This window comes from Acomys russatus, chromosome 22, assembly GCF_903995435.1.
Source record: "Acomys russatus chromosome 22, mAcoRus1.1, whole genome shotgun sequence".
NCBI classification, from domain to species: Eukaryota; Metazoa; Chordata; class Mammalia; order Rodentia; family Muridae; genus Acomys; species Acomys russatus.
In genome coordinates, this window is record NC_067158.1 from 6,725,643 (window position 1) to 6,752,860 (window position 27,218).

The 27,218-nt window shown below is 45.4% G+C and overlaps 1 protein-coding gene across 1 annotated transcript; it reads left to right on the forward strand.

Annotated features, from left to right (window-relative positions):
- Positions 1-21: 21 nt before the first annotated feature.
- Positions 22-26,586, forward strand: Pex13 (peroxisomal biogenesis factor 13). Its single transcript, XM_051164957.1, has 4 exons — positions 22-172; positions 10,086-10,780; positions 24,373-24,498; positions 25,482-26,586. The coding sequence occupies exons 1-4, from the start codon at positions 93-95 to the stop codon at positions 25,778-25,780; spliced, it is 1,200 nt and encodes a 399-aa protein (XP_051020914.1). The 5' UTR covers positions 22-92; the 3' UTR covers positions 25,781-26,586.
- Positions 26,587-27,218: the final 632 nt, after the last annotated feature.

A 27,218-nucleotide genomic window follows, 5' to 3' on the forward strand; every position in this document is an offset into this window, starting at 1 on the left:
TCGTGCCTGGCAAACGGGGTGGGGGGGCCGCTCCTTCCCCCGGCGGCCTTCGCAGTCGCTGCCCTGAGCCGGAGCGGAGCAGGCGGGAAGAGATGGCGTCCCAGCCGCCGCCGCCCCCCAAACCCTGGGAGACCCGCCGGATTCCCGGGGCCGGCCCCGGCCCCACTTTCCAGTGAGTGTGAGGTCTTCGGGCTGGGTGGTTTGGAGGCCGGAGCGGGGAACCGAGCAAAGGGCGGGCGGTTGTAGCCGTTTGTTTTTTTTTTTTTTTTTCCGGGGAGGCTGCCGGCCCCGGGGGGCGAGTCCGGAGCGGGTGCCCTCCGAAGTCTGACGTCCGCTGGCGGTGGCAGCCCGGGTTCTCAAACCCCGGGCGCCCGGGATGCCGGGTCTAGAAAGAACGGCGGCTGCTCCCTCGGTGTTTATTTGCGGGACACGGGGGGAGGGTCGCGACCGCCTGACCCGCTCCAAGGCTTCGAGCTTGGGTCTGCCCCGGAGCCTGACGTCAGCCCTGCACGGGCCAGGATAGAGAGCAAAAGTCACTGGAAAAGCTATTTACAGCCTCTCCAGAAGTTAGTTGAACGCCCCAAAGGTCACTTTTACGCAACCTGGAACCCAGGCTTATATACTCTTGGCTTTCTTTTCCAGCATAACTTAGCTAACGTTTCGGGTTAAGAATTGAAAGAACAATTGTAAAACTAGAATTCTAAACCTGTGGGTTGCCTTTGTGTACAAAATGTGTGTGTGTGTGTGTGTGTGTGTGTGTCCGTCGTCTGCCTAAGGCCTATAAAGTTTTTATTTGTTTTGATTTAAATCAGTAACAAATGGGTCTGCAACTTTTTAAAAGTTTAAAAGAGAATTAGAGTTTCATAAACCTGTGTTTTTCTTTTGGGTAACTAGACCTCTTAATCCAGGCGATGTGATTCCAGTACACATTTGTATGTATTCGTGGCACGTCAGAATCTCAATATATTGGAGCTGTTGGGAAATCTGGTGATCTTTTTAAAGTACTAAAACACTGGGCACAGTAACTAATAGATAAGTGATAGACTGCACATACCGTGTTAAGCCAGAGCCACACTCGGACGATCATTAGAATTCTAAGTATAATTCTTTGCTTTTGATACTTATCCCGTCTCTACCTTAGTTTTTGTTTTTGTTTGTTGTTGTTTGTTTGTTTTTGGGGGGGGTATTAGTGACTGCATGTGCTCTCCCCTCTTTTAATTTTATGATTGGCTTCTGCATTGTTTATATTTGTTTTACTTTTAGTATCCATTAATGTTGAACTAATCTTGCATTTTTAAATGAATCTGCTTAGCTTTCTTTTTAATGTACTGTCCTTAATTCTGTATTTTAAAGATTATACTTTTTTGACTTGACATCTTTTATAATGAGAAATTTTGCATTGAAAAATTTTTCGATTGAAAACTTTAATTTTCGGGGCTGGAGAGATGGCTCAGTGCTTAAGAGCACTGCCTGCTCTTCCAAAGGACCCGGGTTCAATTCCCAGCACCCACATGGCAGCTCACAACTGTCTGTAACTCCAAGATCTAACACTCTCACACCAATGCACATAGATTAAACCTAAATAAAATATTTGGAAAAAAAAAGGAAAACTTTAATTTTCTTTTATAGGTAATGGTTTTCTCTTTAAGGTTTTATATGATACCTAGATCCTCTGTAACATAATTATACACATAAACCTTTATTTTTTTCATCCATGTCAGAGCTACAGTATTCATTACCCAAAGTATTTAAGAATTCATTCATTTCTTTCTTCTTTCTGTCTTTAATTCTCTCTCTGTCTTTCTGTCTGTCTGTCTTTCTTTTCTCTCTTCTCAGACAAGTGTCTTACTGTGGAACCCAGGCTGGCCTTGAACTCCCTGTGGTCCTCCTGCCTAAACTTCCCCAGCGCTGAGATTTACAGATAATCACCTTGTTCTGTATTTTTCTTTAACTCAGCAACGTCTTTGCAACAGTTAAACCTTTAAATATTGTTTAAACACTCTCCCACCTTTAAACCAGTGCTTCTCAACCTTCCTAATTCTGCGATCCTTTAATACAGTTCCTTATGTTTTGGTGGCCCCCAACCATAAAATTATTTTTGTTGCTACTTCAAGTTAGGGATCATATGTAAATATTTTTGGAGATAGATGGTTGCCAACGGGGTTGCGACCCACGGATTGAGAACCTCTGTATTAAATGTTGTATCAAATATTTTCTGATACAAAAAACATTATCTAATGTGCTTTGAACTGTAAAAATACCTGTCGTAACATCAAGAGACTTAATTTTTTCTTGGCTTGTTATCTCGTAGCCTTTTGATAATTTCAGTCACCTTTGTCTTTTTTGTTTTGTTTTTTGTTTTTGTGTTTTGAGACAGGATTTCTCTGTGTAGCCTTGGATGTCCTGGACTCACTTTGTAGACCTGGCTGGCCTCGAACTCACAGAGATCCGACTGCCTCTGCCTCCTGAGTGCTGGGATTAAAGGCGTGTGCCACCACCATGCCCAGCCAGCCATTGTCTTATTCTTGCCTAAGAATTTCTCTCCTCACCCTCTGCTGGCTGCTTTCACTATTTTTATGATTGTTGAATCATTGTTTTCAGCAGTCAACTATTTTAGGCCTCCATACATTCTTCTTTGTATTATTCTGAGAGGGAGTCATAGGAATATTTAGGTCTGACTTGGGTGCCTTTTGTGAATTTCAGAAGTTTTTCAGCCTTTTGTCCCCCTTCAAATATTGCTTCTGCTTGTTGTCTCTTTATACTCTCCCTTTCTAAAATTTCTGTTCTGTTTGTCTTTTTGACTCAGTTTTGACAAACTGTCCAAGTTGACTTCAAACTCAAGATCCTCTTGCCTCAGCCTCCCAAGTACTGGATTACAGGCACGACACCCCACCTGGCTAACCGGCAGTGCACGCGCACACGCGCATCCACCTACTCTTTGAGACAGGGTCTCTCACTGAATCTGGATCTAGCCCTTTAGGCTAGACTGTAGCCCGGAAGACCCGGGAACCTCCTGGTTCTCCATCCTTGGGATTATTGGAACATGTCTCCATGCAGCTTTTTATATAAGCGCTAAGAATCCAAACTCAGGTCCTCCTGCCGTCACAGCAAGGACTTCACCTGCTCAGCATCGCCCCAGTCTCGGCCTTTATTTCTTTATGTACCCTGTAGCCTTCTAAACCATTTATTGAGTTCATAGATTAAAAGGCTTTGTTGTGTTTATAATTTCCTTGGTCTGGTTTTCTGGTTTTTTGTTTGTTTGTCTGTTTTGTCTTCTATAGTCTGCCAAGAAATCCTTGTCTTTTTTATTTTTAATATGCTAAGCATAAGTTTAAGTTTAAAATCTGTTCTATTTTCTGGATTCCTGTATAGATATGGACCTCTTTGTATTGTCTGATGGTGCTCTTTTTAAAAAGGCATATAATTTTGCCATCATATAGGCCCAGTTATTTTTTAAATGAAAGCTGAACCTTATGTAGAGATATTTAGGACGGTTCAGGACTTCGGAACTGTACCTTGTTCCAGACACTACCTTCTCACCCACTGTCAGAGCAGAGCCATCTAGGGTGACTTAAACTAGGCGAGGACTAGGCTGATTGGAAGCATGGTTTTGTTTGTTTTTAGGCTAAGGCTGGTCTCTTTCTTCTCCGTCTTTTCTCCCTTACGCCTAGCATGTAGTCCCTCAAGGTCCCCGCCTGCACTCGCTCCAGGCATTGTGTTAGATGGCACTAAGCTATTAGACCCGCAACCATCTCTTGCCGGGCTTGCTGCTGGCATTAGAGACGTATCTGAAAACGTTGGACTCTGGATTATTATTTCTTCTTCTTCTTCTTCTTCTTCTTCTTCTTCTTCTTCTTCTTCTTCTTCTTCCTCTTCTTCTTCTTCCTCTTCCTCCTCCTCCTCTTCTTCTCCTCCTCCTCCTCCTCCTCATCTTTCTCCTCTTCCTCCTTCTCTCTTGACTTTAAATTTTTTGGTACCTTGTCCTCTAATGCTTTAAGCAAGCTACTTTTGTTCTGTGAATGCCCCAGCAGCTTTTCTGGAGAGCTGGTCTGATGATGAAGTCTACCCTGGCACACAGCTCTTAGGCCCCACTCTCCTGATGGACAGTGTGTGGAGAGCTGGTGTGACTGAAGTCTACCCTGGCATACAGCTCTTAGGCCCCACTCTCCTGATGGACAGTATGTGGAGAGCTGGTGTGACTGAAGTCTACCCTGGCACACAGCTCTTAGGCCCCACTCTCCTGATGGACAGTGTGTGGTTGTCTTCTGTCACACCTACAAGGCGTTCCCTAACACTGCAGCAGCATGTCTAAGATTCCTAATACAAGTCTTCACATTTACCTGTTTTTATTTCATTTGTTTGCTTTGCTTTTTTGAGACAGGGTCTTACTATGTAGATGTAGCCTTGGCAGGCTTGGAACTTGCTGTGCAGTCTTAGCAAGCCTTAAACTCAGAGAGGCACCACAACGCCCAGTTCACTTGACTTTTTAAAAAAAATGATAATACCACTATCTAATTTAAAAACAGATATCACTGATCATTTTAAATATCTAGAATCTTTTTTTGTTTGTTTGTTTTTTCTTTTTAAAATATTTATTAGTTATACAGTATTCTACCTGCATGTGCCTTACACACTAGATCTCATTACAGATGGTTGCAAGCTACCATGTGATTGCTGGGAATTGAACTCAGGACCTTTTAGAAGAACAGCCAGTGCTTTTAACCACTGAGCCATCTCTTCAGCCCCCTTCTTTCGTTTTTCAAGACAGAGTTTCTCTGTGTAGCCTTGGCTGTCCTGGACTCGCTTTATAGATCAGGCTGGCCTTGAGCTCCCAGTTATCCACCTGCCTCTGCTGGGATTAAAGGCGTGCGCCACCACACCTGGCCCTATATCTAGAATCTTTATATTGGGCTATTAAATTTTCTTTTTAATTTTTATTAGTGATTTTTGTTAACCTGGTGTTTAATTTTTCTTTCTTTTTTTTTTTTCTTCATGTTTATGGCTTTTATAAAATTAGGAATTTTTAGAATTTCACTTTCTTCTGCATTTTTCTCTCTCTGCATAGTAGTTTCTTTGCTTCTACCTGTGTGCACCCCTACCTCCAATCCCACATATACATCTGGTTCTTATCAGATGTAAAACCAGTGTATTAGACCAAAGACTTTACACAATGTGGAAGTTAGTTTGTTTCCTGAGCTTGAGGTGTTCAACCCCTTTCTTAGGTTGGTCACTTTCTCTATAAAATTTTAAATATAATATCTTATGTTTATTCTGTGAAATTTTCATACATATAAACAATGTGTCTTGATCATTACATACCTCGTACTCCCACAAGGCACCTCCAGGCATACCTCGCCCCACAGTTCCTCTTCACACCTTTGTGGAGTCCACTGAGTAATTGCCTATTGGAAGGTTGACTTATGGTATAGTTGGCTTGATCTTCCGCAGGTTTTATGCAGGTTGCCATAGCTGCAGTGAGCTCATGGCTTGTGATGGCCACATCGTTCCAGAAGACAGCATTTCATGGCTCCTCCCTAACCTTTGGCTCTCACAATTTTATCTGCCGCCTCCTTCCCAACATTTCCTAAGTTTGTAGAGCAAGGGTTGATAGAGATGTCCCATTGGGGCTAAGCAGTCAATAGTCCCTGAATCTCACTTTGACCAGTTAGGATCTCGCCTTTTAACGGCAGAGACAAGCTTAAGCTTCTCTGACCAAGGTTGAGGATAACCCTATGTGTATAAATACAGATATTTAGAAGATAGGTTGAGGATAACCCTATGTGTATAAATACAGATATTTAGAAGATAGTTTACATGTCCATTTAGTAAAACCAACAGTATCAGATGTGTGTCGTCATGTGTCCATCCTCCCACCCCCACCATTCCCCAAAGCTTGTGACTAGTCACGTGGAGTTGACCAGATTTATAGTGCCACACATGAATTCCTTCCATGGAGTGGACCTCAAATCCAATCCAAAAGTGCTAGGTTACTCTTTGCCATCATTTCATCATTGGGTGCATCTTGCCTAGCAGGTTGGTGTTGTAGCACGCAGGGTTCGCTGCTGGGTAATGCCCCTGTGGCCTGCACAACACCTGGCACGGAGGAAGCATCTGAGTCAGTTCCAGCTTGATTTCTATATATTCTGCAACCAAAATATACTGCTCTTAGCAATAGAGTTTTATACTGTGTGGTTCTGGAAGACAGCCAGGAATAAGGCAGCAACTTGTTTTGTGAAAGTCTGTAACTTTCTTTTTTAAAAAAGCAAGATAAAAACCAGTTTACAGCAAATTTTGTCATAGGCACAGAGGTCCCGACTCTTAGCCTCAATAAAGAGCTTCATCTGAGCAGAGCACTTCATTTTTGCTGCCTCTAGTTTGCCAACATGCAAGTCAGTGGGCCTGCAGCATCAGCCTTCATCACAGCGTGTGTCTGTGTTTTATTCCCTAAGTGTGTTTGTCTTGAATCAAATCTAACTATACTAGCTTTTCTCCAGTCTTTCTCTCTGGAGTCGGGCTGCTTTGTAAGAGCATGAGTGTGCTATTTGCTAATTGGCCCTTTTCAAGTTTTGTCTCCTCTTTTAAAGATTGGATTCAGTTATTTGTTTTTTAAGTAAGAATTGTAGTGACTTGTTGATAATGTTAAGTTAAAGCCTTATCCTGGACTCAGATATTACCCTTTTGCAGTTATACATGAAATATTTGATATAATCAAGGATCATGTGTGACTGACTAAGCCACGTGTGTGGAGATCGAGAACTACTTTTGGGAGTCAGTTTTCTTCTCCTACTGGCTCTAGTCTCAAACTGACGTCATCAGACTTGCAAGACAACAGTTTTTATGCACTGAGCTATCTTGTCAGCCCCAATTGTCCTACTTAAGAATCAATATACTGGGAGGGAGGGAAGAATGGGAGGATACAAGGGAGGGGCTAACAATTGAGATGTAATATGAATAAATTAATTTTTTTTAAAAAAAGAATCAATATCCTGCCGGGCATGGTGGCGCATGCCTTTAGTCCCAGCACTCAGGAGGCAGAGGCCAGCCTGTCCAGGACAAGGAAGGCTACACAGAGATATCCTGTCTTGAAAAAACCAAAAACATAGAATCAATATACTAGGAAGGAAAAGCTAAATGGCATGTGTAAACTAATTAAATCTTTTATTTAAAACCAGTTTTTAAAGACATTTTGAAGGAGCTGCTTTCGCAGAGGACCAGGCTTGGTTCCCAGCACCCACGTGGCAGCTCATAACTCTGCTGTGACTCTAGTTTCAAGGGATCCAACACCCTCTCCTGGCCTCCACAGTTACTGAATGCATGTGATGCACATACATACACGCAGATAAAACATTCATCCACAGAAAGTAAAAAAAAAAAAAATTTTTAAGAGACATTTGACTCTTCCAACTCAACAATAAAGATACATACTAAAAAGTCAGTCATAAAAAGCTCATTTAATTGTGAGGAAAGTAAGCCAGTGATGTAGCTCAGTGGGTAAAAATGCCTGATGACACCCTGGGACCCACATGGGGGAAAGCAAACTGGCACCCCATACGCTGTCCATATGCACACAGAGAGCAAGTAAATTTTTTAAAAAGTTAGGAAAGTATGTAGCAGATTCTTCTGGTCAGATTGTAAGTAACCAAAAGAAAATAAAAAGATACAGTATTATTACTCTTCAGAGAAATGTCAATCAAAACTCACAGTGACACAGGATGGGGGCAAATGCCGCAATCCCAGCATGTAGGCTATGGAAGCAGGAAGATCAGAAGTTCAAAGTCACCCTTGGTTTTGAACCAAGTTTGATGCTGGTGGAAATATTCGAAAAGCGCTGTGGTTGCTTTGGAAACTAGTCTGGCAGTTCCTTCAAAGCTCAAATATAATATTTAGTTTACATCCCAGCAGTTCACTATAGGACTAGACTTGAGAGATGCACAAATGTCTGTACTAATCCCAAGTCTCCATTAGTGGTGTTACTCAAAACAGCCAGAGCATGGAAACAGCCTAGTGTCTCTTAACTGACACACACACGCACACATACACATACTCACACACACACAGCCAGATTACTCCTGATACACACATACCCCTAATGTCTCCTGACACACTCACACACACACAGCTAGATTACTCCCGATAAACACATACCCCTAATGTCTCCTGACACACTCACACACACACAGCTAGATTACTCCCGATACACACATACCCCTAATGTCTCCTGACACACTCACACACACACAGCTAGATTACTCCCGATACACACATACCCCTAATGTCTCCTGACACACTCATACACACACACACACACAGAGTAAAGAGTAACAAATGTTCCAAAATCTGAAAGGCCTTGAGTACTGACATAACGCCATGGCCTGTGGTGCTAAGTAGTCTGTTTGGTTCTGGGTTTTTCGCATTGATTTAACAAATTGATGTCACTGTTTAAAATGGCTCCCTAGTAGAGTTCTGCCTAATATTCTAAAGTAAAGAAAATGAACGTGTATTAGATTTGGCCATGAGTAATTAATATATTAGCAACATATCTTTAATAGAAATGTACATAAGGCAAGCATATATATATATATATTAAATGGCTGATGAAAATATGTCTTGAAAGCCAGGCATGGTGGCACATGTATTTAATTCCTATACTAGAAAGGCCAGCTACGCAATGAGTTATAGGCCAGAATGGGCTATCTCAAACAAACAAAGTGATCTGAAGCCCACGGGACCCTAACTGCTCCCAGGAGTAATTACTAGGTATTGGTATACTTTATAGATGTTTTGAGGATATAACAACCTCAATAACTAGAATCAACTACTTATGAAATATTGGAATAGACAAGGTTGTAGAGACAAAGTAAGTGTGTGTTTACCAAAGGTTAGAAGTGGGAAAGAAAAAGAAGTGACTGCTGATGAATACAGGATATCTTAAAGCTAATTAACGCAGCATGGCCAGCAGTGGGCTTCATTATGGTGTCTTAACATGTCATTATGCTGTTACGATTTATCCTCACTGCCGTTGCCCTCCCTGTGAATTCAGCATGTCTTTCAGGAGTAATGAAAGTGTTGCAAAACAAAAGGTGATAGATAGTAACTGGTGAACTGGTGGTAACTAAGTTTTACTTCAAAGCCATTTATAAAACATTTCTGGGAGGTGGAGGCAGTCAGATTTCTATGAGTTCGAGGCCAGCCTGGTCTACAAAGTGAGTCCAGGACAGGCAAGGCTACACAGAGAGACCCTGTCTTGGGGGGAAAATATCTGAGAAATGGATTAGTTTTCAATATTAATTGAATTTTGTATTTATGAAATTTCTAGCTTTCAATGATAGGGTAGTGGAATGATTTGGTCTGAACTATTTCCTCTTAGAAAATACATTCTGAGGTATTTAGGGGGTAATGTATCAAGTGCAGAAGTTAACTTCAGATATCCCATGAATTTTTGTACAAAAGTGAGATAAAAAGTAAATATGGTATGATCATGGTAGTTATTGAAGCTACATAAAAAAAAATGTATGCATTCTGCGAAGGTTTTCTTTTTTTTCTGTTTAAAATTTTTCAAAAGAAGAAGTTGAGTGGAGGAAAGTAAACACAGCCTTGAGAACGTGTCTTCTGCCCTTCTGCCATAGGCGTGCTTAGTTTTCTTTACTATGCTAGCTGTAATAAAAAGCAGGAACGGTGCTCTGGACACTAGATGCTCTTAAGCATGACACAGTAGCAAAGCGCTGAAGCCTGGTGCCCGTGGCGTCAGAAGAGGGGGGTCGAGTCCTTGGAACTCCAGTTATTGGAGTTGCAGATGGTTGTGAGCTGCCACGTGGGTGCTGGAAACCAAACCACCATCGCTCCAGCGCCTACCATACAGACTTTTAAAGTCATAAGCTTAATATATGAGAGACAGTTTTTAATTTTAAAAAAAAAGTTTTTTAAAAAAGGAATTTTCACAGCAAGTTGTATACTTTAAAGAGAAATGGAAACTCTAAAACAAACAACATCAGCAACAAAAATGCAGTAGCCATAATTAAAGCTTACTTGTTGGTCAAAAGATTTATTTTGTGCTTAAGTAATTCAGATTTTTGTGTGTGTTTCAGATCTGCTGATTTGGGCCCTACTATATTGACAAGACCCGGACAACCCACACTCACCAGAGTGCCCCCACCTATCCTTCCCAGGCCATCCCAGCAGACGGGGGGCAACAGCGTAAACACTTTCAGGCCTGCTTACAGTTCGTTTTCTTCTGGATACGGAGCCTATGGGAATTCATTTTATGGAAGCTATAGCCCTTATAGTTATGGATATAATGGTTTGGGCTTCAACCGCCTCCGCATGGACGACCTCCCACCCAGTAGGTTTGTTCAGCAGGCCGAGGAAAGCAGCAGAGGTGCGTTTCAGTCCATTGAGAGCATCGTGCACGCCTTCGCCTCCGTCAGCATGATGATGGACGCCACCTTCTCAGCCGTCTACAACAGCTTCCGGGCCGTGCTGGATGTAGCCAATCACTTCTCCCGCTTAAAAATACACTTCACAAAGGTTTTCTCAGCCTTTGCGTTAGTTAGAACTATAAGATATCTTTATAGACGGTTACAGTGGATGATGGGCTTACGAAGAGGCTCTGAGAATGAGGACCTATGGGCAGAAAGTGAAGGAACTGTGGCCTGCCTCGGTGCTGAGGACCAAGCAGCTAACTCAGCAAAATCTTGGCCAATATTCCTATTCTTTGCTGTTATCCTTGGTGGTCCTTATCTCATCTGGAAACTTCTGTCTACACACAGTGATGAGGGGACAGGTAAGAATAATTAAACTACTTCAAACCCATGTAGCAACCTCAGACTTAAAGAGTAGATTTGTTAATTAGCAATCCTTATATTCAGTTGCATTTTCTATTTTAACACAATTATACTTTTAGTTAAAAGCTTTAAAACTAGAAGAGACTATGTAACAGAGACAGACTCGCTGATTAATTTATTCAATTTAATAGTACACATTAGCCTAACTCGTTTACAAAGTACTGAACTTGGTGCTGTGGGGATGTGTAATGATCTAAAGAGCACTGAGGAGAGTTCATTATGGCAAGATCCAGGCCCTTCCATAAGGCAGGACCAGAAGCCAATCTGGAGCTAACTGACCGTTAAACCCATCTCTGTCAGCTTGTGAAGAATTGTAGAAGAGTGACGCCATCGTTTTTGGCCATGGTCACTAGGAAGAAATAGCATTGAGTTAGCTCTATAGCTGTAGGCGTGTAGCTCACTGGTATGCACGAAGCCTGGGGGCCAAGCCCTGGTACCACCAAGAAGGAGAAAAAGGAAGAATCATCAGGCAGTCCTGGTAGGGTGGCACACACCTGTGATCCAGGCACTCTGCAGGCAGATCTCTGTGAGTTCGAGGCCAGCCTGGTCTACAAGGCAAGTCCAGGACAGCCAAGGCCACAGAGAAACCCTGTCTCAAAAAACAAAAAGAATCACCATTAAAAAAACAAAACAAAACAAAAAGAATCCCCATGCAGTTACAGGTAGGCAGGGCAGCTTGAACAGAACTACATGGGCGGAAAATGTGAGCCCGGCCAACAGTTGTCTTTGTGCACAGAGTAAAGGAGTAGTGAGGCTTTGATTGAAAGCTAATGGTGAAGAAAAGGTCTCAGGTGCTGTTGTGAAACTTACATTTCATTTAGTAAGCAAGTGGGTTTTTTTTTGTTTTGTTTTGTTTTTTTTGGTAGTTTTTTATGTCAATCATTTTTAATACAAATAGTTTTCTAAAGAATTGAGACTGGAGATTGGAGATATAACTTATGGGTAAGGTGTTTACTTGCTTACCATGTGTATGTAAGGCCCTGTGTCTGAGGCCCAGCTTATGAGAGAGCGAGAGCAATAACAATTTGTCCAAAATGTTTGAGATAGATTCAGATGGAAGCAAATTGCAATTAAATAAATGGTAAAATTCATAGAAGGTTGGATTAGGTTCAGGATTTAGTAACCTGTTTGACACATTTAAAAAAAAAAAAAAGGCTAACCGCTTGTAAGGTGAGGCATTCAGCTGGACTTGATGAAAGAGATTGAAGAGCTGACTCGGGGTATGTGAGGAGCAGGACGAATACAGTGGATTCAGTCACTGATTCGCTGTGGCTTATAAGAGCAAAGAAGGAATCAAAATACTGTGTGCTTTTAAATGAGTTATTACGGATAATTTACTAATTAAACAAGTGTTTACTGGATGCCTAATACAGGAGGTCAGTTGTAGTTCTAGAAGACGGGGTTATAAAGCACATCTCTGCGGCAGTCTGGTGGGAGCCAGTAAACAAAATACACACAAAAACAGAAAATAGTAAGTACTGTAGGAAAGAAAAAAATAACAAGGAAGATTGTTATGGCATCCTAGAGGAAGGAGAGGTGGGGAGTTACAGTGCTACGAATATTCAAGGAAGGCTTCCTGAAAGAGGTGAGTGAGCCAGCCCAAAGCTATTGGACAAGAGTTTGAAACACTGAACTTCAAATGTTCTTGAGTGGCAATAGGGTTACACCCCTACAGTAACGAAAAGCTCTCAGTAGCTGACTCTAATGCGTGACAGACAGTCAGCAAGGAGGCAGCGCGGTGATGCGTGACAGACAGTCAGCAAGGAGGCAGCGCTGTGATGCATGATAGTCAGTCAGCCAGGAGGCAGCGCGGTGATGCGTGACAGACAGTCAGCCAGGAGGCAGCGCGGTGATGCGTGACAGACAGTCAGCCAGGAGGCAGCGCGGTGATGCGTGACAGACAGTCAGCCAGGAGGCAGCGCGGTGATGCATGACAGACAGTCAGCCAGGAGGCAGCGCGGTGATGCGTGACAGACAGTCAGCAAAGAGGCAGCGCTGTGATGCATGACAGTCAGCAAGGAGGCAGTGCAGTGATGCGTGATAGACAGTCAGCAAGGAGGCAGTGCGGTGATGCGTGACAGACAGCAAGGAGGCAGTGCGGTGATGCGTGACAGACAGTCAGCAAGAGGCAGCGCGGTGATGCATGACAGTCAGTCAGCCAGGAGGCAGCGCAGTGATGCGTGATAGACAGTCAGCAAAGAGGCAGCGCGGTGATGCATGACAGTCAGCCAGGAGGCAGTGCAGTGATGCATGACAGACAGTCAGCCAGGAGGCAGCGCTGTGATGCATGACAGACAGTCAGCAAAGAGGCAGTGTGGTGATGCATGACAGTCAGTCAGCAAGGAGGCAGTGCAGTGATGCGTGACAGACAGTCAGCCAGGAGGCAGCGCGGTGATGCGTGACAGTCAGTCAGCCAGGAGGCAGTGCGGTGATGTGTGACAGTCAGCCAGGAGGCAGTGCGGTGATGTGTGACAGTCAGCCAGGAGGCAGTGCGGTGATGTGTGACAGCCAGGAGGCAGTGCGGTGATGCGTGACAGACAGCAAGGAGGCAGTGCAGTGATGCATGACAGACAGTCAGCCAGGAGGCAGTGCAGTGATGCGTGACAGTCAGCAAGGAGGCAGTTATGCATTGTCCCCGACCCGCGGGTTCAGTTATTCATGGAGTGGCGAGGAGGGTCGCGACCTGTGAATAAAGAATTGGGCGAGAGAGAGACAGGGGCCCAGGGAAACATTGCTTGTCGAGGGCCGTTTATTGTAAGGGGGTATCCAAATTTAAAATAAGCTTCTGGGAGGGCAGGGGTAGGAAGGAATGCAGTGGAAAGTTATAAAATCTTCTGGGCCAGGCCCAAGGACAGCAGGTGTGGAGTGGAGCGATTATTCAGAAGTCACGATACACCGAATGTTCTCTTTCTCAAGGTCAGGCTGGATCTTTTGTGGTTGCCAGGCAGAATAATTATCTCAAGTATGCAGACAGCTGTGGCTTTCAGCCAGCAGGGCCTCTCAGCCACTGGGGCAGGTCAGGCAAGGTCCTATGGCTCCTGACATCTCCCCCTACTCTAACTAATACAGTGACAGGCGGGCAATTGCCAATTAACATAGCTTAGTCTCTTGCCAATCAAGGTCTCAACCCAGAGAGCGCTCGCCGTCGGGATGGCGGAAGGCAGAAACCAGCACCAAGTCAGGGCATGGTACTTCTCAGCTCTCTGTATTTTGTCCATGTTTGACGAAATGGGTGAGAGTAGAGGTCTGATCTCCAGGGGGCACTGATATACGCAGGGCTGTCAACCCTGTGATCGGCCCCTATATGGCCACTGATATGCTCAGAGCTTAACTGAGTGCTCGGCCCCAGCCTGGCTCTGGATCCGACCGACACCTTTTGTCTGGAGGTGGGATATTGGGTGTCAACCCACATGCAATCAGACATGCTCCCCAGGGGGTTATTAACAATAGGCAATGTACCTCCTGTGCAGTGCTTTGCCTCGCACCCCGAACGTGATGAGAATTAGGGCTTAAAGGCTGTCAGCCAAGCCTAAGGAGGCTACCTGGCCTTAATGGCAAGGAGGCATGAATAATAAGGGCATGGTCTCTGTCTGTGTGGACACCAGCCTGTATTAGAAAACCCGACTGTACAGTTGAATGAGGGGAGATTTCAGGGAGGAGCCACTAAGAGGTGTCTATGCGGAGCCCTGCCAGCCAGCGGCCTCCTAGCTACTGTTTTTTTGTCCAGGGCCCTGAAATTGAGGGGGCGGCCAAACGAGATTGGCCCAGGGTTGGAGGAAGCCCTGGGCGTAAAGTCAGCTGGGGGGTCTTCGGTGTCCAAGCGATGATAATGAACCTGAACAGGGTTGGTAGCCGCATCTACCTGTGCTTTAACAAAACTGGAAAGGTGGTTAAGGGCCCAAGGACCAAAGGAGAGTAGGAGAATAATGCCCACAAGGGGTCCCAGAAGGCTGGGCAAGAGGGTGGTGAGCCAGGGGGAGGAGGAGAACCAGTTCTGATACCAGGACTCCTGTTTCTCTCTGGCTCGCTGGCGTTCCTCCAGGGCCTTGGAAACTTTGTCAAGGCTCTTTTGTGCTAAGCCTGTTTTACTGACATAGAAGCAACATTCCTCTTTAAGAGCAGCACAGAGCCCCCCCTCCTTGAGGAAAAGGAGGTCGAGGCCTCTGCGGTTTTGAAGAACTACCTCTGCAAGGGAGTCGAGGGAGTCGGAGGGGGGGAGCTCGCGGAAGGCCACAGGCAGCGAGAGGGTTCCATCTTCCGGAATTAGTACTGTTGAGGTGGTGGCACAGAGGTCCAGTCCTGGGCTGGGGGAAGGGGAGGCCGAACAGGAAGCGAATTGGCAGTGGGGAGAGGGATTAAGGGTGGTGGAAGGCTGGCTGGCAGTACCGGAGTCTGCTGGATCTGTCCTGTAGCAGGCTGGAACGGAATCGGGCGAGGGGCCCGGGACTGGCCCCCATAGGAGTTTCCTGAAGGTGGGGGGAGAGGGTTACCCATGGCATCCGTTCTTGAATGACAAGTGTTAGCCCAATGGCGGCCGCGATGACAGTGTGGGCAGACGGTTTTAGGAGGGGGCCTAGAAATAGGTCCCATGGGTGTCGGACTCAAGCAGGAATTTTGAGAGCCCTGAGGCATAACAGTGGGACAAGTCTGAGCAAAATGTCCAGGTTGGCCACAGCGAAAGCAAACCTGGGAAGCTGAAGATTGGGACCCCGCCGCAGTGCCCACCACAAGAATAGCCTTGGTAAATTTTTCAGTAATAGGGTCAACATCTCGGCACAGATGAACCATCTCATCAAGGTCCTTTCCCTTATATTTTCCTCTCAAGGCAGCCTTACAGGCAGCGTTAGCATTTTCAAAGGCAAGCTGCGTAAGAAGTTTATTTTCACCTTGGTCCGGACCAAGGGATCTTTCTGCAGCCTCGAGGCAGCGAGCCACAAAATCACTGAAGGGTTCCTGGGGTCCCTGGAGAATTTTAGTAACAGGGGAAAGAAGTGCCCCAGGGGAAGAGACATTTCTCCAAGCAGCCAAAGCTGCAGCGCTAGAAAGCGCCAAGAGGCCAAGGGGGAAGGCTCGTTGTTTTTCATTGGTGGAATATTTGCCTTGGCCCAGTAGTTTATCTAGAGACCATTTTTGAGCAGAAGACCGCCCTTGTTGGTAATTTCTGTGGACGGCATCCTTGCACTGATCAGCCCAATCAGCTCGCCAAGAGAGAAATTGGCCCCGAGTTAAAACAGATTGTGTGGTGGTGATCCACTCATTAGGAGTGAGGTGTCCGCCCTCCGCCAGTTTATCAAGAAGGGAGAGAGTGAAAGGGGTGTTGGGCTCGTAAGTGTGGATTGCTGTATTTAACTTCTCTAATTTTTTAAAGTTGAGACGCCGGTAGGAGGTGGTCCCGGAAACGTCTTTGTTTATTTTCTCCGCCTCAGAGTCAGAAGAGGTGCCGGAGTCTAAATGATCAGATCTATCTGAATGAACAGAGGAGGCGCGGGAGCGTGTGGTAGATGCGGGTGCAAGATCTTCGCCCGCAGCCTCAGCCTCTCCAGAGGATGGGGGAGGAACAGGATTAGATTGAGAGCGGTAACAGGGAAAGTAAGGCGGGGAACTGAAGGCTGTGAAAGACGAGAAGTTAAAAGCGAAAGCTGTTTTTGAAGGCGAGCGATTTCAGCAGCATCTGAGAGCTGGGAGTGAAGATGGGCTTTAAGGTTACAAAGGCAGGAAGAATGTCGGCAGGAAGGAGATTGGTTAGAGGGGAGAACAGGAGGCGGCAATTTAGGGGGTGAAGCTGTAAGGGATGGGAAGAGAGGAGGCCACTCTTTGGAACGTTATCGAGCAGCTTTTTCTTCCAGGGCTGCGGCGTCGTCAGGGTTAAGGGAATCTCCAGGATTAACAAAAAGGACAGCAGGGGGAGCAAAAGACTTTGTAGTGGATGGAGAGGCGGTCTTGGAATTCTTACTGTTAAGAGGGATAACAGGCGCGCAGAAAGGGGAATAGCCACGTTCCATAGAGGAGGCAGGATCTTCATAAGCAGGGAGAGGCAGAGTTGGGTAGAGGGAAGAGGAAGGGGGGATAGAGACAGGGCGGGTTTGTTGTGGAGGAGCGGCCTGGTCCGAGGTCTGCGCTAAAGGGGGCAAGGGTCGAGCTGGGAACTGTTAGAGGGCATATCGATCAGGGTGAAAGAGGACTGTTGGATAGAAGAGCAGGAGGGGGCACGAGAAGATTGGCAAGAGGGTGGGAGGGGCTCACGCAGGCATAATTCAGCAATGGAAAGAAGTTGTTTTTGGCCACTATCGTTTTCAGCTGATTTGATCACATCTCTAATAAGCCCCCAGTAAGAGAATACACTGTGTTTGACTGCATCGTTGCCTTCTTTTTCAATTAAGGCATTTAGTTCCCTGCCCACCTTTTGCCATTTTTTAGAGTGAATAGTAGGACCATCGATCATAAACCATGGACACATATCAGCAATAAAGACAAAGAATTGCACCAAGTTTTTCTTTTTAACCCGAATGCCTCTCTCTCTGAGAGTTTCCTTTAAGTCCTTAACGAATCGGACTTCCTTGGACATAGAATGGCCCATTCTTGAGAAAATGCGGATGGATGACTCACCTAATAACAAGACCAGCCGGGCGCGCAGGACGAGTTATGAAAAACCAAGCGGGATCCCCTTAATCCATCCGGGGGCGATCCGTGCCTCGTACCCCATGTCGGGCGCCACTTGTCCCCAACCCGCGGGTTCAGTTATTCGTGGAGTGGCGAGGAGGGTCGCGACCTGTGAATAAAGAATTGGGCGAGAGAGAGACAGGGGCCCAGGGAAACATTGCTTGTTGAGGGCCGTTTATTGTAAGGGGGTATCCAAATTTAAAATAAGCTTCTGGGAGGGCGGGGGTAGGAAGGAATGCAGTGGAAAGTTACAAAATCTTCTGGGCCAGGCCCAAGGGCAGCAGGTGTGGAGTGGGGCGATTATTCAGAAGTCACGATACACCAAATGTTCTCTTTCTCAAGGTCAGGCTGGATCTTTTGTGGTTGCCAGGCAGAATAATTATCTCAAGTATGCAGACAGCTGTGGCTTTCAGCCAGCAGGGCCTCTCAGCCACTGGGGCAGGTCAGGCAAGGTCCTATGGCTCCTGACAATGCATCATAGACAGTCAGCCAGGAGGCAGTGCAGTGATGCGTGATAGTCAGCAATGAGGCAGCGCGGTGATGCGTGACAGACAGTCAGCAAGGAGGCAGCGCGGTGATGCGTGACAGACAGTCAGCCAGGAGGCAGCGCGGTGATGCATGACAGACAGTCAGCAAAGAGCCAGTGCGGTGATGCATGACAGTCAGTCAGCAAGGAGGCAGCGCTGTGATGCATCATAGAGAGTCAGCCAGGAGGCAGCGCGGTGATGCGTGACAGTCAGTCAGCCAGGAGGCAGTGCGGTGATGTGTGACAGTCAGCCAGGAGGCAGCGCGGTGATGCGTGACAGACAGCAAGGAGGCAGTGCAGTGATGCGTGACAGACAGTCAGCCAGGAGGCAGTGCAGTGATGCGTGACAGTCAGCAAGGAGGCAGTGCAGTTATGCATTGTCCCCGACCCGCGGGTTCAGTTATTCATGGAGTGGCGAGGAGGGTCGCGACCTGTGAATAAAGAATTGGGCGAGAGAGAGACAGGGGCCCAGGGAAACATTGCTTGTCGAGGGCCGTTTATTGTAAGGGGGTATCCAAATTTAAAATAAGCTTCTGGGAGGGCGGGGGTAGGAAGAAATGCAGTGGAAAGTTATAAAATCTTCTGGGCCAGGCCCAAGGACAGCAGGTGTGGAGTGGGGCGATTATTCAGAAGTCGCGATACACCGAATGTTCTCTTTCTCAAGGTCAGGCTGGATCTTTTGTGGTTGCCAGGCAGAATAATTATCTCAAGTATGCAGACAGCTGTGGCTTTCAGCCAGCAGGGCCTCTCAGCCACTGGGGCAGGTCAGGCAAGGTCCTATGGCTCCTGACAATGCATCATAGACAGTCAGCCAGGAGGCAGTGCAGTGATGCGTGATAGTCAGCAAGGAGGCAGCGCGGTGATGCGTGACAGACAGTCAGCAAGGAGGCAGCACGGTGATGCGTGACAGACAGTCAGCCAGGAGGCAGTGCGGTGATGCGTGACAGTCAGCAAGGAGGCAGTGCGGTGATGTGTGACAGACAGTCAGCAAGGAGGCAGCGCAGTGGTGCGTGATAGTCAGTCAGCAAGGAGGCAGCGCAGTGATGCGTGATAGTCAGTCAGCCAGGAGGCAGCGCGGTGATGCGTGATAGACAGTCAGCAAGGAGGCAGAGCGGTGATGCGTGACAGACAGTCAGCCAGGAGGCAGCGCGGTGATGCGTGACAGACAGTCAGCAAGGAGGCAGCGTGGTGTGGCACGGTAAGAGTAGCAGGAGATAGATGTACCATCGGGGTGTTTGGAAAGGGTGTATGTGGTGGCAGGGAGGTGACTCTCATCCTTTACCTCAGGCTGAGTTTAAACTTGGAGAACTCGTCCTTCATCAGCCTGCCTAGTGCTTGGTTACAGATATGTGTTGGGCTGCAGAAAGCACTTTTAAAAGCATGTGGGGCCAGGTGGATGGGGACACACACACACACACACACACACACACACACACACACACACACACACACACACCTTTGAGAAAGAGAGAGATCTCTTTCAGATGGTTCAACAGGTAAAAATTCTTGCCGCCAAGCTTGACAACCCAACATTGATCTCTTGAACCTACCTACATGGTAGAAGGCGAGACCCAAGTTCTGCAAGTTCTGTGATCGCAACGCTCAATGCATGTGTTGTGGCAGGCACGTAACCAGGAACCGTAAAAGAAAAAGGACAGGGCAAGATCTCAGGAAGTAAATACGATTCGTGAGTCATTCACAGTTGAAATAGTGATTGGGTATCAGTCTGATAGAGAACCCAAGAAGAGAAGACAGGCTAGAAATCACCTAAATCAGAAATAGAAGTAGCCACGCTATTGCTGCAGTAGAGAAGCAAAGGTGGACAGAGAACTTTCTAGACGGTTGCTGAGTGCTGTTCTGTAGGAAGATGACAGACCGTGTAAAGATTAGATTTGGCAATTAGAGCATCTCAAGCTCAGAAAATACTTCTGGTAAAGTGGGGAAGAAATTTCTGAGGTAGGTAAGGGGTAAATTAAGTCAGAAAATGGGGTGGGAGAGCAATTAATAGGAGAGGGGAATCTAATAGGATCTGTGGGTTCTTTCTTGGTTCTCACACATGCGGGCTGAATTGAGGGCCTTGATGCACTTGCAGTAGTCTTCCACGGAGCTGCACTCTAGCCCCGCTTGGTCTTTTAAGGAATTAGGTCTCTGGGGGGCAGCAGTAGCATACACCTTTAATCCAGCACTCTGGACATAGAGGTGGGCAGATCTGTTCAAGGTCAGCCAGGGATACATATTAAAATTCTGTCTAGCAGGGCATGGTAGCACACGCCTGTAATCCCAGCACTTGGGAGGCAGAGGCAGGTAGATCACTGTGAGTTCTAGGCCAGCCTGGTCTACAAAGCGAGTCTAGGGCAGCCAGGGTGACACAGAGAAACTCTGTCTCGAAAAAACAAAACAAAACAAAAAGATTCTGTCTAAGAGGGGGAGAACTAGAGCTCATGGTGTTTTTAGGCCAAAGAAAAGAAGGAAAACGACATGGTGACTCACGTGCCATGTACTCTCAGCCTCCCAATGCTGAGGAAATATGGTCCTCTAACTCAGTTCATTGTTGCTTAGGGCAGACTTCCACAAACAGGCCTGTGCTGACGCTGCACAGCCCCGCTGCTGTTGGCATGCAGGGTAACTCCACTGTTTATGCTTTTCAGTAATCAGAAAAAAAGAATATTTTTAAAATCAGAAAAGAGGCTGGGCAGATGGCTCAGTCACTAAAGTGCCCTCTGCACAAACAGGAGGACTTGCTTGAGTCTGGGTGTGTGGCTCCAGCACTGGGAGGGGCGGAAGACGGCTGGATCCCTGGACTAACCCTAACCAGCCTAACCAGTGTGTGAGCTCCAAGTTCAGTAAGAACCTGTGTCCAAAACAAGGTAGGTGGTGATAGAGGGAGATACCAGCATCATCCTGTCACAGACGCACACCCGCACTCGTGCACACACACACTTAAATGAACACATAGACCCCACACATTTTTTTTAAAAAGAATAATTTTGGCATATGAAGATTATAGGAAATTCAGATGTGTATAAAGTTTTATTGAGACAGCCGTTTACACAGTGCTGTGGTTGACTTTGTGCTGAAGCTGCAGAGTCGCTGTGATGGCGTCACACTACTGGACTACATACTACAGACCTCCAAAGCTCAGTTACAGTTTGGCAGCATATAGAGTGCCACATGTGTTTTTTACACTGTTGTGGTGGGTTGAATGAGAATGTGCCAGGGAGTGGCACTATTTAAACAGAGCGGGAAGTGTGGCCTTGTTGAAGGAATTGTGTCCCCAGGGATAGGCTTTGAGGTTTCAAAAGCCCAGGCCAGCCCCAGTGGCGTGCTCTTCCTACTGCCTTCGGGTCTGGTGCCGCCATGCTTCCCACTGTGAGGATGATGGCTTGAACCTCGGAAACTGTAAGCCAGGCCCTTTCCTTTGTGAGAGTTGCTGTGACCGTGGTGTCTCCTCGAAGTAATAGAGAACTGACTAACGCAGTAGTTTCTATTGTTTGTGGTGGTGGTGCTGGGAATTAAACCGAGACCCGTAAGCATGCTAGGCTAGTGCTCTCTGCTGAGCAACCTCACATGCCACAGTTCACCAGCATGTTGTACATAGCACACAAGAACTGGAAAGGAAGTGTAACCCTTGAAAGTTAGACTTGAAAGGCACAGCACTGTGAGTTGAGTTTACTGTGTCTATTATACAATGGCACAATAGCTGTGTTCAATGAATACACTGCCAGACTGAACAGGACTCACAGAAACTAACACTTAGAAAACTTTTTTTTTTTCCGGGACAGGGTCTCTCTGTGTAGCTCTGACTGTCCTGGACTCACTTTGTAGACCAGGTTGACCTCAAACTCACAGCAATCCCCCTGCCTCTGCCTCCCTGAGTGCTGGGATTACAGGCGTGTGCCACCACACCTGGCAACTCTTAGAAAATTTAAGATGTGCTGGACGATGGTGAGCACACCTGTAGCCCCAGCACTCAGGGAGGCAGAGGCAGGCGGATCTCTGAGTTTGAGGCCAGCCTGGTCTACAAAGCTAGTCTTGAAAAACAATGAACAAACAAACAAAAACTTAAGATGGAACTCGACCAGAAATTTTTCCTGCCTCCCCACTCCCAAAAAAGGAAATAGAAGCCACAACCAAAGTTTCATTTGCTAGCCAGTGGAGATCTTTACTGCTGATAATTATTGCAACAGCCAAATTTATCCTCAGCCTCTGAGTCTATTAAGACTGTTAGCCTATCATGAGGACAGTTTCTTAACCTTCACAGTGACATCGCCAGCTGAGGACAGATGAAGGGTGATGGCTATAGTTGGTGTCAGAGCGACCTCAGCACCCCCAAAACAAGAAAAAGGGGCAGCTCATTTGAGCAGCTTTCTCTGGCTCATAATAACCCAGTAGATGCTGATACTTCTCAGTTGCTTGAGGAGGCAATGGTAAGTTTGAGGTGATGATATATATAGTTTGCTACTGTGAATAACTATACAGTTGACTGTACTTACATTTAAAAGCACTGGGCTGGAGAAATGGCTCAGAGGTTAAGAGCTAGTGGTTGCTCTTCCAAAGGTCCTGAGTCCATTTCCTGGCAATCACATGGTGGCTCACAACCATCTAGAGATCTGGTGCCCCCTTCTGGCAAGTGGGCAACATGGAGGCAGAACATTGTATACATAATAAATAAATAAATCTTTTTTTCTTTTTTAGGTTTTTCAAGACAGGGTTTCTCTGTGTAGCCTTAGCTGTCCTGAACTTGCTTTTGTAGACCAGGCTGGCCTCAAACTCACAGTGATCCTCCTGCCTCTACCTCTGCCTCCCGAGTGCTGGGATTAAAGGCGTGCATCACCATGCCCGGCATAAATCTTAAAAAAATAAATAAAATTGAAAGCACTAATTTATTACAGCCTGAAGTAGAATCGACTAAGCTATATTGCAACTGATGATAAAAATATAAGTGAAGTCTAAAAAGGGTTTAGTTGAACAAAATTTACAAATCTTTCAAAGTCAAGTTTTTAAAGTATGATTATTCATTGTTTTATTTAGCAGCAGATCATATTTATTAGATATTACTGAACCAGTAGTTTCAAAGGTAAACTTTCATTTACTCTTACGATATGTAACTATTGTCAGTTATATTAAGTTGTGTCAAATGTTGAAGTGGGGACTGGAAAGATGATGTAGCAGCTATGAGCACTCGCTGCTTGCTCTTCCAGAGACTGAATTCACTCCCAGCATCCGCATTGGCTCCCTCACAGGGCATCTCTCCTGGTCTCTGCTGGCACCACAGACGTGTGGCACCACAGAAACAGATATACATACATACTAATAAAAAAGTCTTTTCAAAGGATTTTTTAATAGAAGTTGGAGATACTTTGTCTTGTTCAGCTCTGCTTTACTATTTAACAAGGTCTCCTGCACATATTGAAAGGAAAAGACAGATTAGTTGGGAAGAACAAGACAGCAGGAGTAAGAAGGGACCAGCGGTGAGGTGGGGGGTGACCAGATGCATTACATTCATTTATTAAAGGGTCATAATTAAATCTGTTATTAATAGGGATTAATATATCCTAATTATTATTACCCTGATTAATATATGCTAATAAAATGTTAAAATAAGTGAGATTTTTCACTCCCATACAGGTTTCCAAATTCAAACTGAACGAGAGAAGCAGTTAGAACTCCAGATGCAAAGCAAGTGCCCACACTTGAGCATCTCCTGAGCTGTGTAACTGAAGAGCCTACTTGTCTGTGACTTGGAAGTGCTTAGTTATCAGTCTGTTAACACAGCACACAGCACACCCAGGAGATAGTCTACTCTGTTACTCTGCCAAGTAATGAATACACTTAATCAAATTGGCTGCCCACAAACTGCACTTCAAATCTTACTACCAATTAGCATTCAGAAATGGATATTTGTTACTGAACCCAAAATAAACAAAATATTATCCTCCCCCTACCAAAAAATTTTTTTTCTTCTTGTTAGATGTGTACTAATTAAAAAAAAAAAAAAAACTATTTTGAATTTTTCAAAAAAAACATGAAATTTCTATTTCTTGTTATATAAATAATCATATAATAAATATCAAGAAATGTTCCTCCAACCTTGAAGATGTAAATGTATACTACCACCCTATATAAGGAAAAGGAAAAAAACCTGTCAACCTCTGACTGAAAGTAAGAGAGTTTAAGAAGAGGGGAAAGCATAAGAGACGTGATCGTCACCACACCACTTTCTCAGCTCAGTGCTCGCTCGCTGTGGGATTTACTTAGGAAAGGAGGCATGCAGTTTACAAGACATGCCAATGAGTGCCTGCGTTTTGCACATTTATTAACCTAACTTGATAATTTTGTTTCTAGATAATATCAACTGGGCAAGTGGCGAGGACGACCATGTAGTTGCTAGAGCAGAATATGATTTTGCTGCTCTGTCTGATGAAGAAATTTCCTTCCGTGCTGGCGATATGTTAAATTTAGCCCTCAAAGGTAAGTCATAAGTAAGCTATGAAAGTGTTTACTGTTTGCAAAGGCAGTATTTGAAACTGACACAGAGAAGCTTGCCCACTGGTTAACTTGCAAATGGTTACAGAGTTTTGTTTTTGTTTGTTTTTTGTGTTTGTGTTTTGGTTGATTGATTGATTCCCACACCCCCCCCAGCCCCCCACCCCACCCCCCCCACCCCCCGCTAGAGATTGAGACAGGGTCTCACGCTGTGTAGCCAGGCTGGCCTCAGACTCAGGCATCCTCCTCCCTCAGCCTTCCATGTGCAAGGGTCACAGGTGTTAGCCTCCACAGTCCACGGTACCCTCCCGTCCCCGCCCGCTGCTGCTCACCCCCTTGCTCTTCCCAACAACTCCTCCTCCTAAGTACAGGAGACCCTGTGTCACAAACCGGCAGCCAGAGAAAATACCCATAGCGTTGTTGCAACACTTAACTATTTAGTCTCCTCTAAATTCCAAACACCTGAGTTCCAAACTGCTCCTGCCTATACAGTATACAATACTTATTAATTTCTCAGATTCTCATTTAAAATTTGAAAGACATTGATGGGTTTTTGTTGATTTATTTGTTTATTTTAAGCAAAGTCTGAGTCTAGGCTGCCTCAAACTTGTCATCCTCCTGCCTTGTCCTTCTGAGTACTTACAATACTTTATTTTTACCATTTATTATATTTTATTACTTTATTATCCTATAAATTGAAGACTGGAGCTGAAGTTCGGCACGTGCCTGTAGTCCCTGCCACTCAGGGGGCTAAAGCAGGAGGATTGCCAGCCTGGGCAACTGTGAGACTCCGTCTCTTCATTTAAAAGAAAAATGACTCCAGAAGGGTTAAGTGTGCTCCTGAGTGTGCGCACACCCTGCTTGTCTACACGCCGCACTGTGAGACGCTGATCCACTTAGCACACTCCATCATTGCTGTTCTCTTATAGTCCAGTGAGTAGTTACAGCGCTGTTCTCTCTCTCTCCAGAACAACAGCCCAAAGTGCGTGGCTGGCTGCTCGCGAGTCTGGATGGTCAAACAACAGGACTTATACCTGCAAATTATGTCAAAATTCTTGGTAAAAGAAGAGGCAGAAGGACGGTAGGGTCGAACGCGGTGCCCAAGCAGCAGCAGGCTTTTAGCAGCCCAGCAGTAACCAAGGGAGTCACTGCTGCCGATGCTTTGGACGAACAGGAAGCTGCCTTTGAGTCTGTTTTTGTTGAAACGAATAAAGTTCCGGGTGCACCTGATTCTACAGGGAAAAATGGAGACAAACAAGACCTTTGATGTCGTTCATGTTTGCGTGCAGGTGAACAGTACTCTAGAGTACTTTTTGAAATTATTTCTTCCAGAGAAAATAATTTGCAGTTAAATGAAAGCATTTGCTGGCGGCTCTCCCAGGCGTTTTGCTGCTAGCAGCTAATTAGTCACACACTAGTGTGCTAGCTAGTGATCTGGCGACACCTGACCATTTGCTGGACCATGAGGACTGTCGTCTCACCTAGCTTTTAAGATTATGGAAATTGTTGTTGTTAGCTTCATCTTATCTAAACCCCTCAGCTTATAGAACAATAAATTTGACAAACAGTAGGATACACAAGTTGCCTCAGAAGGGATTATTAATGCTCAAAATGTTTTAATTGTATTGTCAGCTCAGAGGAAAATACACAAGGACTGTTAACACATGTGCATGCTCTCACATCCTTTCCAGTACGTGGCCAGTTACAGTTGCTCATTACCTGAATACAGCTGCTCCTTACTTTATGCTTTCTTTAATGGAAAAGGAACAAATTACAGTTAATATTATTTTTCCAGACATTGTTTCTCTGTGTAGCCTTGGCTTCCTGGACTCGCTCTCTAGTCCAGGCTGGCCTCGAACTCAGAGATCTGCCTGCCTCTGCCTCCTGAGTGCTGGGATTAAAGGCGTGCACCACCATGCCCGGCTTAAATTTTTATTTTTAATAGATTGTGAAAATACTTTTACTGGAGAATTAAAAATATTTTAAACTTGATTTTTTTTTTTCAAGATAAATGTTAACTTGCAAATCAGAGTTAACAGGGTCTGTTTGCCTCCCCCAGAACACTGTGTATATGTTACTACAAAGCAAAGGGTCTTGTTCTATTTCTTTTCCCTTTTTTTCAGAACCACGTGTGTCTGTGAGCGCTGACTGTCCTGGTACTCACTCTGTAGCCTATTGAACTCACAGATCCTCCTGACTCAGCCCCTGCTCCCAGCGCTGGGATTGAAGGCTGCCCCACCACCACCTGGCTATTTCTTTTTGATTAAAAAAAAAAAATACACTTGTAGAAAAATTATCTACAGGTGAGTTAAATAAAAATACCTCAATTAAAAAAAAATTTTTTTTTTAAACCTCAATTTAGATTTTGGGAGACCTGGGCCAGTGAGACGGTCAGTGGGTAAAGCATACTAGCCACCTAGCTAGACTTCCAGAGTTCAATCCCCAGCCCCGTGTGGTAGGAGAGAACCACGTGTAGCAGGCTGTCCTCCGACCTCACAGTTGTCCTGTGTCACAGACACACACACTAGTAAAGATGGATTTGATTTTGAAGACCTGGATTCCAGATTGAACACTACAACTCGCTGTAAGTTTTAAGTTTCATTGTTTATTTTTTTAGTTTCTTTATTGGTAACACTGAGGGCAGTTGTTGCATCTGCCTCTTAATGGAGGCTTTTTAAAGCACATTAAGAAGTAAAATGGCAGCT